At 31.7% G+C, this 15,491-nt stretch overlaps 1 protein-coding gene across 2 annotated transcripts in view; it reads right to left on the reverse strand.

The window, feature by feature from the left end:
* The window catches only part of LOC149805906 (cadherin-99C-like), a 148,808-nt gene that overhangs the window by 28,895 nt on the left and 104,422 nt on the right, over nt 1-15,491 (reverse strand). The window contains exons 23-29 of one of the 2 annotated variants that reach the window (XM_089950669.1): nt 13,998-14,126; nt 12,406-12,597; nt 8,341-8,472; nt 7,612-7,767; nt 7,108-7,329; nt 6,605-6,721; nt 11-154 (exon numbers count right to left, since the gene is read on the reverse strand). In XM_089950669.1, the coding sequence (XP_089806795.1) occupies nt 11-154; nt 6,605-6,721; nt 7,108-7,329; nt 7,612-7,767; nt 8,341-8,472; nt 12,406-12,597; nt 13,998-14,126 (1,092 nt within the window). The remainder of the gene's footprint in view (nt 1-10; nt 155-6,604; nt 6,722-7,107; nt 7,330-7,611; nt 7,768-8,340; nt 8,473-12,405; nt 12,598-13,997; nt 14,127-15,491) is intronic. The other variant, XM_089950670.1, reaches the window with a different exon arrangement.

Raw genomic sequence — 15,491 nt, forward strand, 5'->3', positions numbered from 1 at the left:
AATATTATACCTGGTATTGGTAATTATTTCCTTCTTTCGTGAAGGACTGCACATTGATCAGATGTCCCATCACTCTATCGATTGAAAAAAGTGACAGACCAGAGTAAGGTATAACAGAGGCTATTGTGTATTCGATCTCGCTGTTCGCAGTTCCCTAAACGAACAAAACATTGGGTTATAGATGTATATATAAATACAAATCATATGGGCTGAAAATCAATCCTTTCATGTGCACTGGATTCATTAGGATTGCTAGCAGTATGTGAGGATATATTCTGGCCCAGAACATGCAATATCACTCCACTGCTCCCTCTCTAAAAACAACTTCTACAAGCTAACCAGGTTGAATGCTAGAAACTGATATGCTCAAACAGCTACTCCCATGATTGGTTTATAGCGCTTTTAATGGGTCTGTCTTAATATGCTACATAGTTCAAGACCTACAGTCATAGCAGTTTCTAATGTCTTTAATGAGAAGCATAAATTAACTCCTTATGACATGTTCCAGCACTTAAAAAGGGTTTTAATGGTATAATCAAAAGGTACTGAAATGCCATGATTATGGTGTTTAATGTGGTTTCTAATAATAATAAACAAGGGCATACAATGATGGTATTTATGGGTTTTAGAAGAGTTTATGATATGCTGAAATGGGATATCCAATGATATGCATATAAAGGTAATATAATAGAGCCCCAAATACAATTTATAATATAATATAAAACTCTTATGGAACAGCTATTTAAAAACGTCTGGTGATATGATATCAAGAATGAAAATGATACAAGTTGCCACAAAAAACAAAAAAATGAACTTTTAGTTTTAACACTTGCATATAAAAGGTACATAGGAAAATATAGTAACAGAATATAATTGGAAAATAATTGTTAAAAAAGGCTTAAAGAAAAATAATATGCATTGACAAAAGAAGTGTAAAAGAACTGAAACCCAAATGAAGAAGTGGGAAAAGTGATTGAATGTATTGATTGTACCACCAGCAAAGAGCTTATGATGACTGCAAAAGAGACAGCTAAGTTATGAGTAAATGTCTGGGTATTTCAGTTACATCACAAATTAAAATGGAACCTAAAATGGTAGCCAATGAGGAAAACACCTAAGGTGGTGTTTACTACATAAGTAGCCAACTCTGAAAATATCCAGCTAAAATCAGCAAATTAAAAAATTCTTTGGAAAGAGCTCTTAAAAGGGCCTCAAAACATTTATTTAAAAAGCATCCAAGAAGGAAAAATGCATAAAGAGTTAGCCAAACATTGAACCAAAAATAAAAAGGAAACCAAAAACAAAAATGGCACTTGTCAAACAATTAGCTATTGCTGAACATCAGCCTTCTAAAAAGTCAACAAAGTGTAATAATTCATGGCAAGGGATTCTCAAAGAGCTCCAAAACCCTTATGTGAACAAGCCGTCATTAACAACTTTGGACTATACTGATGAATAAGAAGGTTTGAAGATGAAAAGTGCAACAAACAAAGGTATCAAAAGGGGCAGTTAAAGTAGCCAGGAAGGGAACTTAAGCTAAGAAAACAATACAGAAGCCAATACCCAAATCATGTACAAGCAAATAACAATCAACAATTGATAAGAAAAATACACGCTTTTGATGAATATACTGAAGGTATTAAATCAATAATACAACCTGAAAAACCAAAAGTATATGAAGAACAGCAACCATGAACTAATGAGGAAGAATAAAGAGGCCAGTATTCAAAGGCCAATTAAAGAATAAATTTGGTGCTAATTATGAAGAACAATCATAAAATTCAATATGCAGTAGGTTCAAGAAGTATTCATAGAGACTTATATATAAAGCTGCATTAAAATATACAGTGTACTGCGAAACAAATTAAAAACGTGTGGCCCACAAACATACTATTCTTATAAGCAACTTTCAGAAAGGTAGTAGTCATGAATGTGAGGTGTACATGTCTACAAAAATGACCACTATTCTGGATAAAAGCTACAGAATTAAAGTATTTTCTTTAAGATATAGTTCTTTCACTTCAAATGCAGAATTTCACCAGTCAGGATCTGACTCACAACTTTCAAATATTTCATATATAAATGTAAATACCAAAATATACACCTCACAGGGGTTCATCTTATAAACAAGTATGTCCAAAAATAAAAAATACAATTCATGTATAAATGTAGTAAATGAGATAATCATGCTATAGTCTTGGACTATGATTCAACCACTTCCATGTCAAGAACATTTAAGATAATAATTCTACATTATATTGTTGAGGTTGACTTTGATTATCCAGAAGAGTTATACCATACTAACAGCGATTATCCAACAGTTCCAGAATACATTACAATAAAATATGACTGGTTATATGAACATCAAAACTAGGATGAAAATATGAAAACTACTTAGCAAAATGAGAATTATTAATAAAACTTAAAGAGAAAAGGTAAATATACTGCCCACCATAGAACACTCAAACTACATAGTAAGTTAAGGTTAAAAATTACAAGAGTTTATAGGATCTTACAATTGCACAGACAACCATGGGGAAAAATCACTTATTAATATTAACATATACTTGAAAGGGCAAAGGAAGCAGCACTATATTGATTATGAATCACATTTGTTAACGCTAATGAATAATGTTGTTTTGGTGAAAGTGATGGGAAATGTTAGAAATCGTGCAGATATAAAATTACGTCATTCTGAAGAAAAAGAATAAGAAAATTGTTTGCTGAACCATCAGCCAGCTCAGTAAAGAACATGTTGGTATCAATATGACAAAGCAAAAATATTAAACAAGTTTACATAGGGAGTACAGTATTGGATTTATCAAAATGGTTGATGTGTGATTTTTATTATAATCATTTAAGGAACAAATATGGTAAGAAGAACTTGCTGTACACATACATAATTATAGATTATTTACTGAAGATTTGTATAAAGATCAGATCTGAAACAATATATATATATATATATATATATATATATATATATATATATATATATATATATATATCCAAATGACCATTATATGAGGAGTACAGATAGCTGCAATGTTGATGGTAAATTAAAATATGAAGCCAACTGTGAAATTGTCATGTCACATATTGTGAAAAACTGTCCAATGATAAGGTTCCCTGGTGGATTGCAGTCGCTGCACCTTGCTGATGACGCTGTTAAATGGCTGGGCATGCACTGCATGCGATAAATAATAATACATGCGTTTAATAGGTTTGAAAATAAATATGTATTTATTAATGTTTTTAAATAATACTAAAATTAAAAATTTAAAGTTGTCACTGATGTTGTTGTAAAGAAGCAGGTAACACACAATCTGTACAAAAACATTCATTTAGAGAAGACGAAAAAAGAAATAAAATGCACACAACAGGTGACAAAACATATTTTGGGTGTATGAAATCAGTAAAAACCTGTTTTAGTTCATAAGATAATAACACATATATTAATGTAATATCAATATTAAAGTAAACATCATATCAACATGATAAAAATAAACAGTCCATTCTTATAATATCTAAAGTGTATCCATAAAAAGAATGTGGGCAATGCACATTTAACTTAAAAACCACTTGTTTCTTTTTGTAATCACATTCTGATCTTTTTTCAGTCATAAATATCTCAGGTTCTGTTTTTATTCAGACTCATAGACCATTCCATAATTTTGTTCACCTATTAAAACTGTTATTTCATAACTGAATATAGACGCATAGAATGTTCCATCAATTTCTTCACTATTTAAAAATTTTATTTCATAAATAGCCGAATTTGTACATCTAATTATAAGTTTTCGAAAAATTCTTCTGTTTAATTTTGTATTACCTAATTTAGTGTCTTCTTCCTTTAATTCCTGTTTTATGCTTTCGAAGTTTTCCTTTAAATTGACAATCACTAAGTAGATTCATAAAACACATTTGCTCATTTTTATGTTTTTTACCCTCAACAGTGTTAAATTAATTTTATTGTGCCTCGTATTGCTATATTTATTTATTATTTCTGGAAAAGCATGTACATATTGTTCGTGTTGTTTCCTGTGAAATATTTCCACATTATGCTTTGAAGAGTTCTATTGAAACGTTTATAAACACATTTTTCCATCATCACGTGTGGTACACTTCTATACTATTATGACTGTATAACTCATTATGCATTATGTTATCACATCGGGATTTAGAAGTACTAATACTACAACAATAATCATGCTCTTGACATAAAACATCTAATTTACTAATGGGTGTGGGCATTATGCTAATGGAGTGACAGGTTCGCAATATCTGTAACCAAAATTGTTAAACCTTGTCTTGTTAATATAGATCCAACTGGGTATTGAAAATTACCACCGAATCTTTCATCCTCTATATCACCGGTGCTCACTATACATTTTTCATCATGCTTGTAAACATCCGAAAGAAATATGGGTATATACTTGCAAATGCAGAAACATTTAAATTTGTATTAAGATCTGTGAATTTATTTACATTCTCTAGATGGATCATGAATAATTTTGATTTGTTTGAGCAAAGATGAATTGTAATTATGGATATTGAACACTTAATTCTGACAGAAATTGGTGTCAAATGTCTATATTCAAATATCATTTTGTCTTCATTTTGGCTATTACTTTTGGCCTTATTCTGGGACGCTAATGAATACATGCCTTTGGAGTTGTTCTCAAGCATTTGTAGTCATTCACCAACTTGGATTTGATTCACTAGTGTTATATTGTTCTCTATAAACTTTCGTTTGTTCAAAATACACTTGGATTGTCTATATTCGTATGTTTGTTCAAATTACAAGAAATGACTGATTTAGGGTATCATTTTTGTATAATATTTATAGGTTACTGCATTTGTATGGGAAAATATGAATGAGTTTTTTCGGATGGAAATACTGCACGACCTTGGGATAGCAATTTATCCATCCGACAAAACGAGTTCATATTTTCCCATACAAGCGTAGTATCCTTGTTATTATATTTTCATATTCTACCTTACACTTAATTATATAAACAAAAATACACTACAAGAGACAAAGTAACAGAATGTATGCCGTATTCCAAGCTAAATACAGAAGTGCAGATCAGTACACAACAAAAACGTCATTAATGCGTGCATAACTCCGCCCAGATAAATTTGAACTTAGTCATGCGCTAGGCATAACTTTCGAAAGAAAATGGCGTTTCGGTCTACTTCAAATTGAAATTTAGAGTCATATTGTGAATGAATGTGCATTGCAACAACTTTTCCATTTAGTCTAGAATGAATAGATTTTGGTATTTTTTTCGATTCTGCTAAATTTTGTCATGTGTCATGATTCAAGAAATATTTTCAAAAAGGCATATAATAACCTTTACAAACATATTATTTTAAACTATTTAAAAACCACACCACTTTATACACCTTTCTGTGTCTGTTATTTAGAAATCACTATAATTATTTAACTTTGAATACTTTGTAAGCATATCACTAGAACACTATAAATGTATCATTGGAGAGGCTATTTAAATAAAACCCCTAAAACCCATTAGAAACACTAAGCATATCACCAGAACACTATAAACGTGTCATTGGAGAGGCTATTTAAATAAAATCACTAAAACCCATTAGAAACACTAAGCATATCACTAGAACACTATACACATATCACTGGAGAGGCTATTTAAATAAAATCACTAAAACCCATTAGAAACACTAAGCATATCACTAGAACACTATGAACGTGTCATTGGAAAGGCTATTTAAATAAAATCACTAAAACCCTTTAGAAACACTAAGTATATCAATAAAGAGACAATTTAAGCAAACCATTTTGGTCTTTTAAACACTATCAACATGTCATTAAAGAGGCTAATTGAAAATATTGTTAAAAATCCATTTAAAATACTACAAAAATAAAGTCTGAGAGCCAATTTTAGCCAATTATTAAACCCATTGGAAACAAACTATAACAAATCTTCTGAGAGTCAGTTTAAGCATATCATTGAAACCCAATAGAAACACTCTATATGTATCATTAAAATGGTTATTTGAGTATATGATTATAAGCCAACAGAAACACTATATACATAACATTTAAATGGTTATTTGAGTATATCATTATAAGCCATTATAAGCACTGAAAACATACCATTAAAAAGCTATGTAAGCATATCTTTATCTGATCAATTCTCCAGATGTTCTGTTTGAAAATTTTACATGCAATTCTTAATTAAACCATATGATAAAAATAACTAACAGCAGTAAAAGCCTTGAAACAATTTCTTAAGTAATGCAACTTTTCAATTACGCACTGTCTTTATTGGTGGAAATGGACACCTTCAGAGACTAGATAATTTTCTGTATTAAAATTGTGCTTTCTACTGTATCTCCACTCCCACCCTGCCCCCGAAGAAAATCCAACAACAACAAAAATATATGATGTGTGTGTAAAATGTACTTAGATCATATTTTCTTCACATTCTACAGAAAGTCAAGTCTCAAATTAAGATCCACTCTTTTAAGGCCTGTACCCAAGGATTTTTAGGTGTTGAAATAAGAGATTGATGCAAGATACAAAGTATATATATCTGCATGATGTGTTTAAAAAGAAACTTACCGGAGCATCTCTGTCTGTTGCTGTAGCAGCTGTTAGGAGCATATTGATGCCAGCATCTTTTGCCACATTTAAAGTATCAGTACTTAATGTAAGAACTGGACTGTTGTCATTCTCATCCTGAATAGAAATAGTGCTTATATAAAATTTTCCATATAACAAAGGAGATTAAGGTGAATATTTAACTTAGAGTGTGTGAGACAAAGGAGAACAAAGTAAGCAATACAATGATAAAAAATATCCATCCAGTATACTCCAACCCATATTGCTTCAAAAAACTAGTTTAAAATATTTAGTAATGGCAGTGACAGCTCCATGTCATCACTTGATTGATGAATTTGAACAAAATAAAAAGAAAAGCAACATAAGCATTAAGTATAAACAAAATAAATAAATTACTAATAATTGATAGTGCATGGGTAGATAGAAAGACAGAGAAGAAATACATTAACAAAGATCATTTTTGAAAATTCACTATTAAGTACTTGCTTAATATTTCTACATACCTGGACAGTTACAAGTACAGTTGCAGTTGCAGACTGAATATGTGTATTATTACTGGTAATATATGTTGCTAAAATCATGAACTCATGAAACTTTGCTGATTCATAATCCAAGGCCCTGGCAGTTGTAATTATACCAGATGTGTTGTTTATTCTGAACTGTGATGATGTTTCCTCTAACAGGAATCGATAGGTAAGGTTTGATGTAATAATGTTAGGATTTTTCTGAAAAAAGAAGAACTTCTATGTTGATATGACTGATATGCGCATTTTATAAAAAAAAATATTTGTTTCTCATTTATCAATCCTCAAGATGAATTAACTGCTTTATTTCTGCAATTTTAATTAATGCAATGGATTCTTCCATAAATTAATCAACATCAAATTTGCAGTATATGTAATCCAAGCATATGCCATGACAGCATCAATATTGCAAGTTTAGAATATCTTTGAGTCTGGTTTATTGGCACCTGACAAATTATATTTCAAATAAAATGGCTAACTTACTTTCACATTAACAATGAATACAGTGGCAATTCCTTCAGGTACAGTAGAAGTATAGATGGCTTGAGTAAAGAAAAGCTGATCATCCTTCACATACACTGTAATGACAGCTACATCCATTTGCGGTGGAATGCCTCCATCTTGAGCTTGAACAATGATCTAAAAATGAATATCCTAAGACAAATACATATACCACAGATAGCTGTATTAATAACAGTATACACAATCAGGATTTCATCTTTAGGAAACCAATATAAACAATCACTGATGAAAAAAAGATGGGTGACTATATAACACTAAAATATGTAATTATTTGCTTTGATCCGATGAAAAATCAAATATTTCAGAACAAGTGTCTATGCCCCAGCAAAACTAGACCCTAAAGGTGATTCAAGCTTCATTTTCTACCATGCAGCTGACTAAGAGAAGAGCTATGTTGTCTGGCTCAGGAGGTGGATATAGTCAATGTAAGTAAAATACCAACATCTTGTATTTGTGAAGGTAAGATATTGATTTACCTTAAACAGTGCATCATTTATTTATCTGAAAATTCCTGTTAAAAACTGGCTATTATTGTAAATAAGATATTAATACACACACAACACAGTAGTTCCTGACTGGAATTGCCAGCTAGTTTTAATTACATAGGACACTGAATTATAGAGCGATTTTATGAAAATGACAACCAAATGCAATGATGCAACAGTGCCACATGTAAAGCAAGACACTCACACTGTAAACGGTTCCATTTTGACTGATTACACTTCTACTGAGGGTTATAATACCAGTCCATGGATTGATTGCAAAGTACTCCTTGCTACTTTTATCGCCAATTATAGAGTACGATATGTTTCCAAATGGAATCTGCAAACAGAATCATAAAGAATACAGCAAAAGAGAAATTAATATATTGGATCATGCAATACTCTTCCAGAGATTAAATGAAATGCAGAATGTATAATTATTATAAGTTTGACAAGAGTAAATTACCATAGCCAAGATCTTGTTTGTTTTTTTTCAGAAAAAACTGATAATAATAGTGCAAACACATTTTATTGAAACATATTTGAAATGTCGAGGCAGATTGCAACAGAATAAACAACAGTAGATAAATTACACTCAGAAGTTAAACATCAACAATACATTTTTAAAGTTCAGTACAGTATTTTAAAACTTTCTTAAAGGATTTTTGTAGTTGTTTGCATAACAAAAGTTCTAAAAATGTCATATTTTGTGAAGACATTTTGGTTCCTTACCATTTTAAATATTTGTATTATTTGTTTACTATTTCTCACTCAATTATATACAGACCCCAACATCAAATTTGCGATGCTCTCAGAGAAAAATGTCTAACCCTCAACAACCTTAAACCATTTGTTTTGTGAATTAATTTTCACTAATTATATTGCGGTCAACTTTTGTTAACAGCTCAGCCACATGAATTTATAACTAAGGTAAGTTTGACAGAGATTCATTAAAATTATAGTACTTCAAAGAATATTTGTATTAATGAAAATTATGTTATATTTAGTTTGCAAAGAATAAAGGAAACAAAAGCAAAACAAATAAAACCACTATTGAATTGTAATACCTTATTTGAAAACAAATTAAGTGCCATTTAAGTAAGGTAATATACTTCATGATATAAATGTAATCTAGTTAATAAACTAAGAATAATAACAAAGTTTCATGTTAACAGGATACCACAGTTTAGTGGGATTTTCTAATGACTTACAGTCATTTCTATTTCTATGAACTTTTTCTTTGCATCTTTCTTTTTCTTTTACAATTCAATCACTCTCCCACATTTGCATTGGTAGGATACAGTATACTAACTGTGCAGGAAACATAAAATTCATATTTTTACACTGTAAATGGTAAACATTTTATGATAATATTGATTTCATATAAAGTCAATACTATTAAACATTAATATGACTGCTCTGATGGCCTAAGTGGTTAGAGTGTCTGTCTCGGATATGGGAGGTCGTGGGTTCAAACCCTGGCCAAGTCATACTAAAGACAAAAATGGCACTACTAGCTGCCTCACCAGGATGTTAGTGTTAGGACTGGTCAGTCTGGTGTCATGATAATGTGACTGGGTGGGACATCATACTACATGTCTGTGGCATGATGCCCCAGTGCTAGACACCACTATAAACTGTCAAACTGCAGACATCATAGTGATATTACTGAAAAATTGTTAAAGCCATGTAAAAAAATCAAAATCACACATGCACACACACACTAACATGTATACTATTTATAAGATAACTGATTTATTCCTGTTCTAAAATTTTACTCCATAATGAAGCCCAATTTAGAAATTACCAGATAAAATGATGGCTCTTTTCAAGGTCCATAGTGGTATGCTATGTTTTTGCATTATCTTTCATGGATGTGATAATGTGATTGGTTATTACTGAACCATGTCTGACAAATTGGGAATAAATATTTTTCTTTAAACTTGTTAGCAGTTACATTACAATCTGTAATATTTTATGTAGATGATATGTTATATTTAAAGTATTTATGTAAAATGATTGTGCATGGTCTCATTTTCAATCGGACTTTTAATATGTAAAAAATGAAAGGACTAGAAACATTTCATTTTATGTGAACTAATTTTCAAAAGCATTGGAAGGATAAAAATCTATTATCCCCTCATTTTTTTATTCAAAATATTTTTGATATAAGGTATATGTTACTGTAATTATTTAGAATATAAATTATTAAAGTTGCTCTTTAAGTACCAGATTTCAACTAATAATTGCAAAAATAGATTCAGTCATGATGAAATAAATATAGAAATTACAGGACAAAAACAATTAGCATATGAATATAAATTTGTTTTGTTTGTTTTGAGTTTAATGCTATTTTTCAGTGCATTGCATGATAGGCTATACATGATGGCCAGTATAGCTGATGGAAGAAGAACCTGAGAAAATTCCAGTTAGAACCACTGACTCTAAGGAAACACTGGCTAGCTTGCTCACATACCCACATTGGTCGAGCCTGAGACTGGGTTAAGATGGCACTGATCATTAAAAACGGGCACTTTAGCCTACTTGGCCACCTGGGGCCTCTGGATTTGTAATTACTAACTGAAAGAAATGTAATTGTTTCAGTAAATGGTAAACATTCCAGCTCAGATGTCATTGTTTGGTGTCTTATAGAGTTTTGTTCTAGGACCAATTCTTTTTTATCCTATACACACAGCCTCTATCAAGTATTATAAATTACCATCCTGTGCCCCACCAGTTGTATGCTGATGACATTCTACTGTATAAATCTAGCTGTCCAAATAAGTTATGTCCACCATCCAAAAGAACAGAGAACTGTCTCTGATGATAAGTCATAGATGAGGTGTAATATGCTACAAATGAACTATAGAAAAGAATCCATGCTTGTTGCCTCACAAAGAATTTCACATGCCCAACATTTACCAGAATCAATTAATATCAGTGACATTCCCATTAAATTTAGACAATCACTTAGAAATCTAGATGTTACAGTTTAAATATCTCTCTCTGACTGCACCAGCACGTTTGATGCCATAAAAACCCTTGTGTGTTCATTATTACTCTCTAGACCTTTAATATTGTAACAGTCTTCTTCCTGGCCTGCCACTGTGATTTTTGCAGAAACTTTGAAAGGTTCAAAACACTGCAGCTAGAATAATTCTTAGAGCACAAAGAGCTCATCATACCACCCCACTTTTTCCTAAACTCCACTGGCTACCTATTCACAGTAGAAATCAAACACAAAATCTCTTCCCCTCTGTTACATTCCATTGGCTGCCTTGGTCTGAAATACGTATCTGATCACACCCATGTGTACACTCCCGCTAGAAGCATGTCCTCATCATCTGACAATTGTATTCTTAATATTCCCAAGGTAAAATCAAAGCCCTATGGACAACATTCATTTGCATATCTGGGCCCAGCTTCTTGGAATGAACTTGCTTTTCATCCTGGACTCAAAGAGACCATGATCTATTTCAAGAGTGCTCTTAAGACACATTTCTTTTGCCAGCATGATAAAATTTGACATTCATCTATTTGTCATTATTTTTATATTGAAACTATTGTAAACTCATTTTGGATTTGTAGGTTATTTTTGTGAAGCCATTTATATGTTTCATGTCATTATTTTCTTTAATAATTAATTTGTTTTATAGTGTTTGTTAGACATTTTCATGTGTTTCATGATGTCTGCATGCAAACTGTTCTTATGCCTTATGTGTCAACGTTGAAAAAGGCTTAAAACTTTTCTAAAAGACTAAGCATTTTATTCAATCATCATTATTATGATCATTTATTATTATATTTGAGTGAGAAATATGAAAACTAGATGGACTTGCAGAATCATGTCCACTGACACATAAAGGAAACTTGTGTGACTAACTTTCTTAATTTTCATTCAACTTTCATATTAAAATTTCATTTGTTTTTTTCCGAATTTTGATTTTGGAAATTCTCCATATGGTTTGTTTAAACATTGTTTGAAAGGAAAATTAATGATTGGTCTTTCCCTAATAAATGTTGCTTCTGTACAAATCATGCAGTGTGGTACATAATTATGATGACTGTCAAAATAAAGCAAAGACCAGTGATAATGATATCTATTTTCAATCACTAATCCAGCATTGCCAGTTACTTCTGCATAGATATAATGTAATAAATTAGAAGTGACCCAGCTTTTATTCTGTACCTTCTATTCTATGTCCTTATAACAACCTGGTAATTCTGCATTAGTCCAGCATATTCCCCATAAATATTTAACAATGTGACTTACTGCTGGGTCTTGATCCTGGGCTGTAACAGTGTAAACCTGTGTTCCAACTCCAAGGTTCAGCTGCAGAGAGGCCGTGAAGACTGTGTTGGTGATAACAGGTGCAAAATTGTTTCTTATGATAGTAATAGTAACATTTGCTTGCGTAATGGCTGATCTTGGTGGATTACCGCCATCTTGTAGGGAAATAAATGCCTACAACCAAGAAGCACATATTACTGTCTAATTTAAATACAATACATGTTTGCTTTTTAAAAGTTAGCTTATAAAAATAAAAAGGAGTACTGTTCCTATCAATAAATGTGATCAAGAATTAAACAACTTCAGTAAACCAATCAACTGGTCAAACATTGGTTGAATCTCATTCTATGCTGTTTCAATAATTTTGGACTTTACTACTAGTTTAACATTTATTAATGTAGTGGGTAAAATATCACTCACATGGCAAAAACAAATTAATAAGAATATATGGTTATTAGCTTTTCCAAAATTACATTTTTTCTTAGGAAAGTGAAACTAAAATTTCAGGTCAAAATTGTCATATTAGAAATTGCTGTATGATATTAAGTAAAATTATCATCTCTCAAATAAATGCAAGAAAATAAGTGCTTTGGTCATGATGCTATATGGAAAAATCAAATGCTGATAATTCATTAATTTTTGTGGCCATTAATTTGTGTAGTTTTGTGAAAATTACATTTTTATAGGTACTTAAATTGTGGACTGTGTAACAGCTCTGACTGTTTCAAAAGAAAAATCGTTGTTCATTGATTCTTTGACAATGACATTCAATTTCTCACTCTTTTTGTCATCTTTTTACCATGCTTTTTTGTCATTAAAAGTCTCAGTAATGACATCCATATGTTAAGTACCCTCAAGCCAATAGCCCCAAAAATACAGAAAAGAATGAAAATATCTGCTCTTTCTCTATCACATTCTCCATCGATATTAAATTAAAACGTTTCTTGCTTGCATAACTAGAATGAAATAATTACAAATAAATTAATAAAAATGTTAAATAATAATCAGGAAAGAATCTTTATTGATTTCAAAGAAAATGAGAATTATTTAGGATCTGTGTAAACAAAGATTTCTTGTGACTGTCACAAGATCTTAGCAACACAAATTTACATAATGGATGTGTCTGTGGAATGCATTGACCCACAAGCTGCAGTTTGCAATTGACTTGTGGGCAGTAAGTCGTGCATGGAATTGACTAGGCAAACATCACAGATAAACATGTTGTCATTATTTATAGAGTTATGAATCAAAAGAAAGTTCTACAAATAGGAATGGACATCAGTGAATAAAAAGTGATGTATTTCTGGGTCATGATTTTTCTGTTCAGGTATCAGAAGAGATCAACATTCAGCATGTTGGTTTCATTCCAAGCATCATAAATTGCTTTAATTGACAGACTTTCATGAGATGCTCATGTTTCAAGATAGACTGTCATTTTTTTCAGAATACCATGATAAATGAGACCCCAATTTATGACTGCAGCACAAACACTATCCATCTTAAAATCAATTGATGGTAATACATAATTACTATATAAATCTAAGCAATCAGAAGAAAAAGTTACTGTATCTTACAATATATGTGTTCTTTCCACTGTTCAGAAGAGACTGCTTCACAAATATTCTTCCAGCACTGTCAACACCAAAGTAATTGATTGTATCTGCTTCCCCGGTCATTGTGTATTGCAATGTATTGTATGGAGCCTGAAATTGAAAGTTTGGACTTACAAGTACATTATCTCTTATCCAAATTCTGTTTATCACTAATTTATAATGAATGAGTCAAGTATGTATCACTGTGAATGGCTAAGTCAGGTATGCATCACTGTAATTTATAATGAATGGTCGAGTGAAGTATTCATATTCTATATGTGATGAGCACAATACCACCTCTTCTTGGCCATTTACCCTATAAAAAGGATACCATTCTATAATCTGAATCATACCTTGGTACCCTAAAGCTTATCTGTGGAGTCTTCATTCAATAAATTTGGCCAAATGACTATATACAGAACAATGCAGATTTACAGAATATCTAAAGTTACCATTCCGAATCCTTATTCAGAAACAGTAGACTGAAGGGTAGCATTGGCTGCTTTGTCTGTCCTTTCACTACCCTTAATACCAATGTGACTAGGCAGACAGTACAGAATACTTTCTTCCCCACTGTACGAGTAAATCCTATTTCTGTAAGATTTGGGATATGAAAAGGTTGTCACATTTAAAATTTGCAAAGTTGTCAGTATGGATAGGGAATCCGTAAAGATGAAAGCTGCCTTTTTCTAAAGTTTTCAATTTAATTCAAAGATCTTATTAACTGGCTGTAACTTCTGCATTAAAAATGGAGGCTTTATTCAGTAACTGAAACATCTGTATATATGGACATGTGGATGTGATAGAAGATCCCTATTTTATTGAATTCTATCTGAAAAAACAAGAAGGACTTTTTTAATTGCCAAAGAAATAATGAGAGGCAATGATAACCAAGATTGTGATTTGGGAATGAAGAATTCTGCATCATTGGCAATTAAGACTCAATGTTGATGATTCTAGATCAGAACACATTCATGTGCCCAAAGGTGGAACAAAATTTGGTTTATGAGGGCATAGATTAGATTATGCAGGAATAGATCAATTTGAAAACAGTTTGTTGGTGTACTAAAGAGCCACTTTCATTCATCTGAGATAAAGTGATGATTGAATTGTAAGATATTCTGAATGAGATGTTCTAAATGCTCCCAGGCAACGTCCCTGACTGTGTATTGAATGTTCTAAATGCTCCAAAGCAAAGTCCCTGACTGTGTATTGAATATTCTAAATGCTCCCAGGCAATGTTCCTGACAGTGTATTGAATGCTCTAAATACTCCCAGGCAACGTCCCTGACTGTGTATTGGATGTTCTAAATACTCCCAGGCAAAGTTCCTGACTGTATTGGGTGTTCTAAATGCTCCCAGACAAAGTCCCAGACTATGTATTGGATGTTCTAAATGCCCCAAGGCACAGTCCCTGACTGTGTCTTGGATCAAGCATCTGCAAGTAAAAATTTACAAACTGATCCAGATAACTGT

This window comes from Sinohyriopsis cumingii, chromosome 2 (genome assembly GCF_028554795.1).
Source record: "Sinohyriopsis cumingii isolate HCF-2022 chromosome 2, ASM2855479v2, whole genome shotgun sequence".
Taxonomy (NCBI): domain Eukaryota; kingdom Metazoa; phylum Mollusca; class Bivalvia; order Unionida; family Unionidae; genus Sinohyriopsis; species Sinohyriopsis cumingii.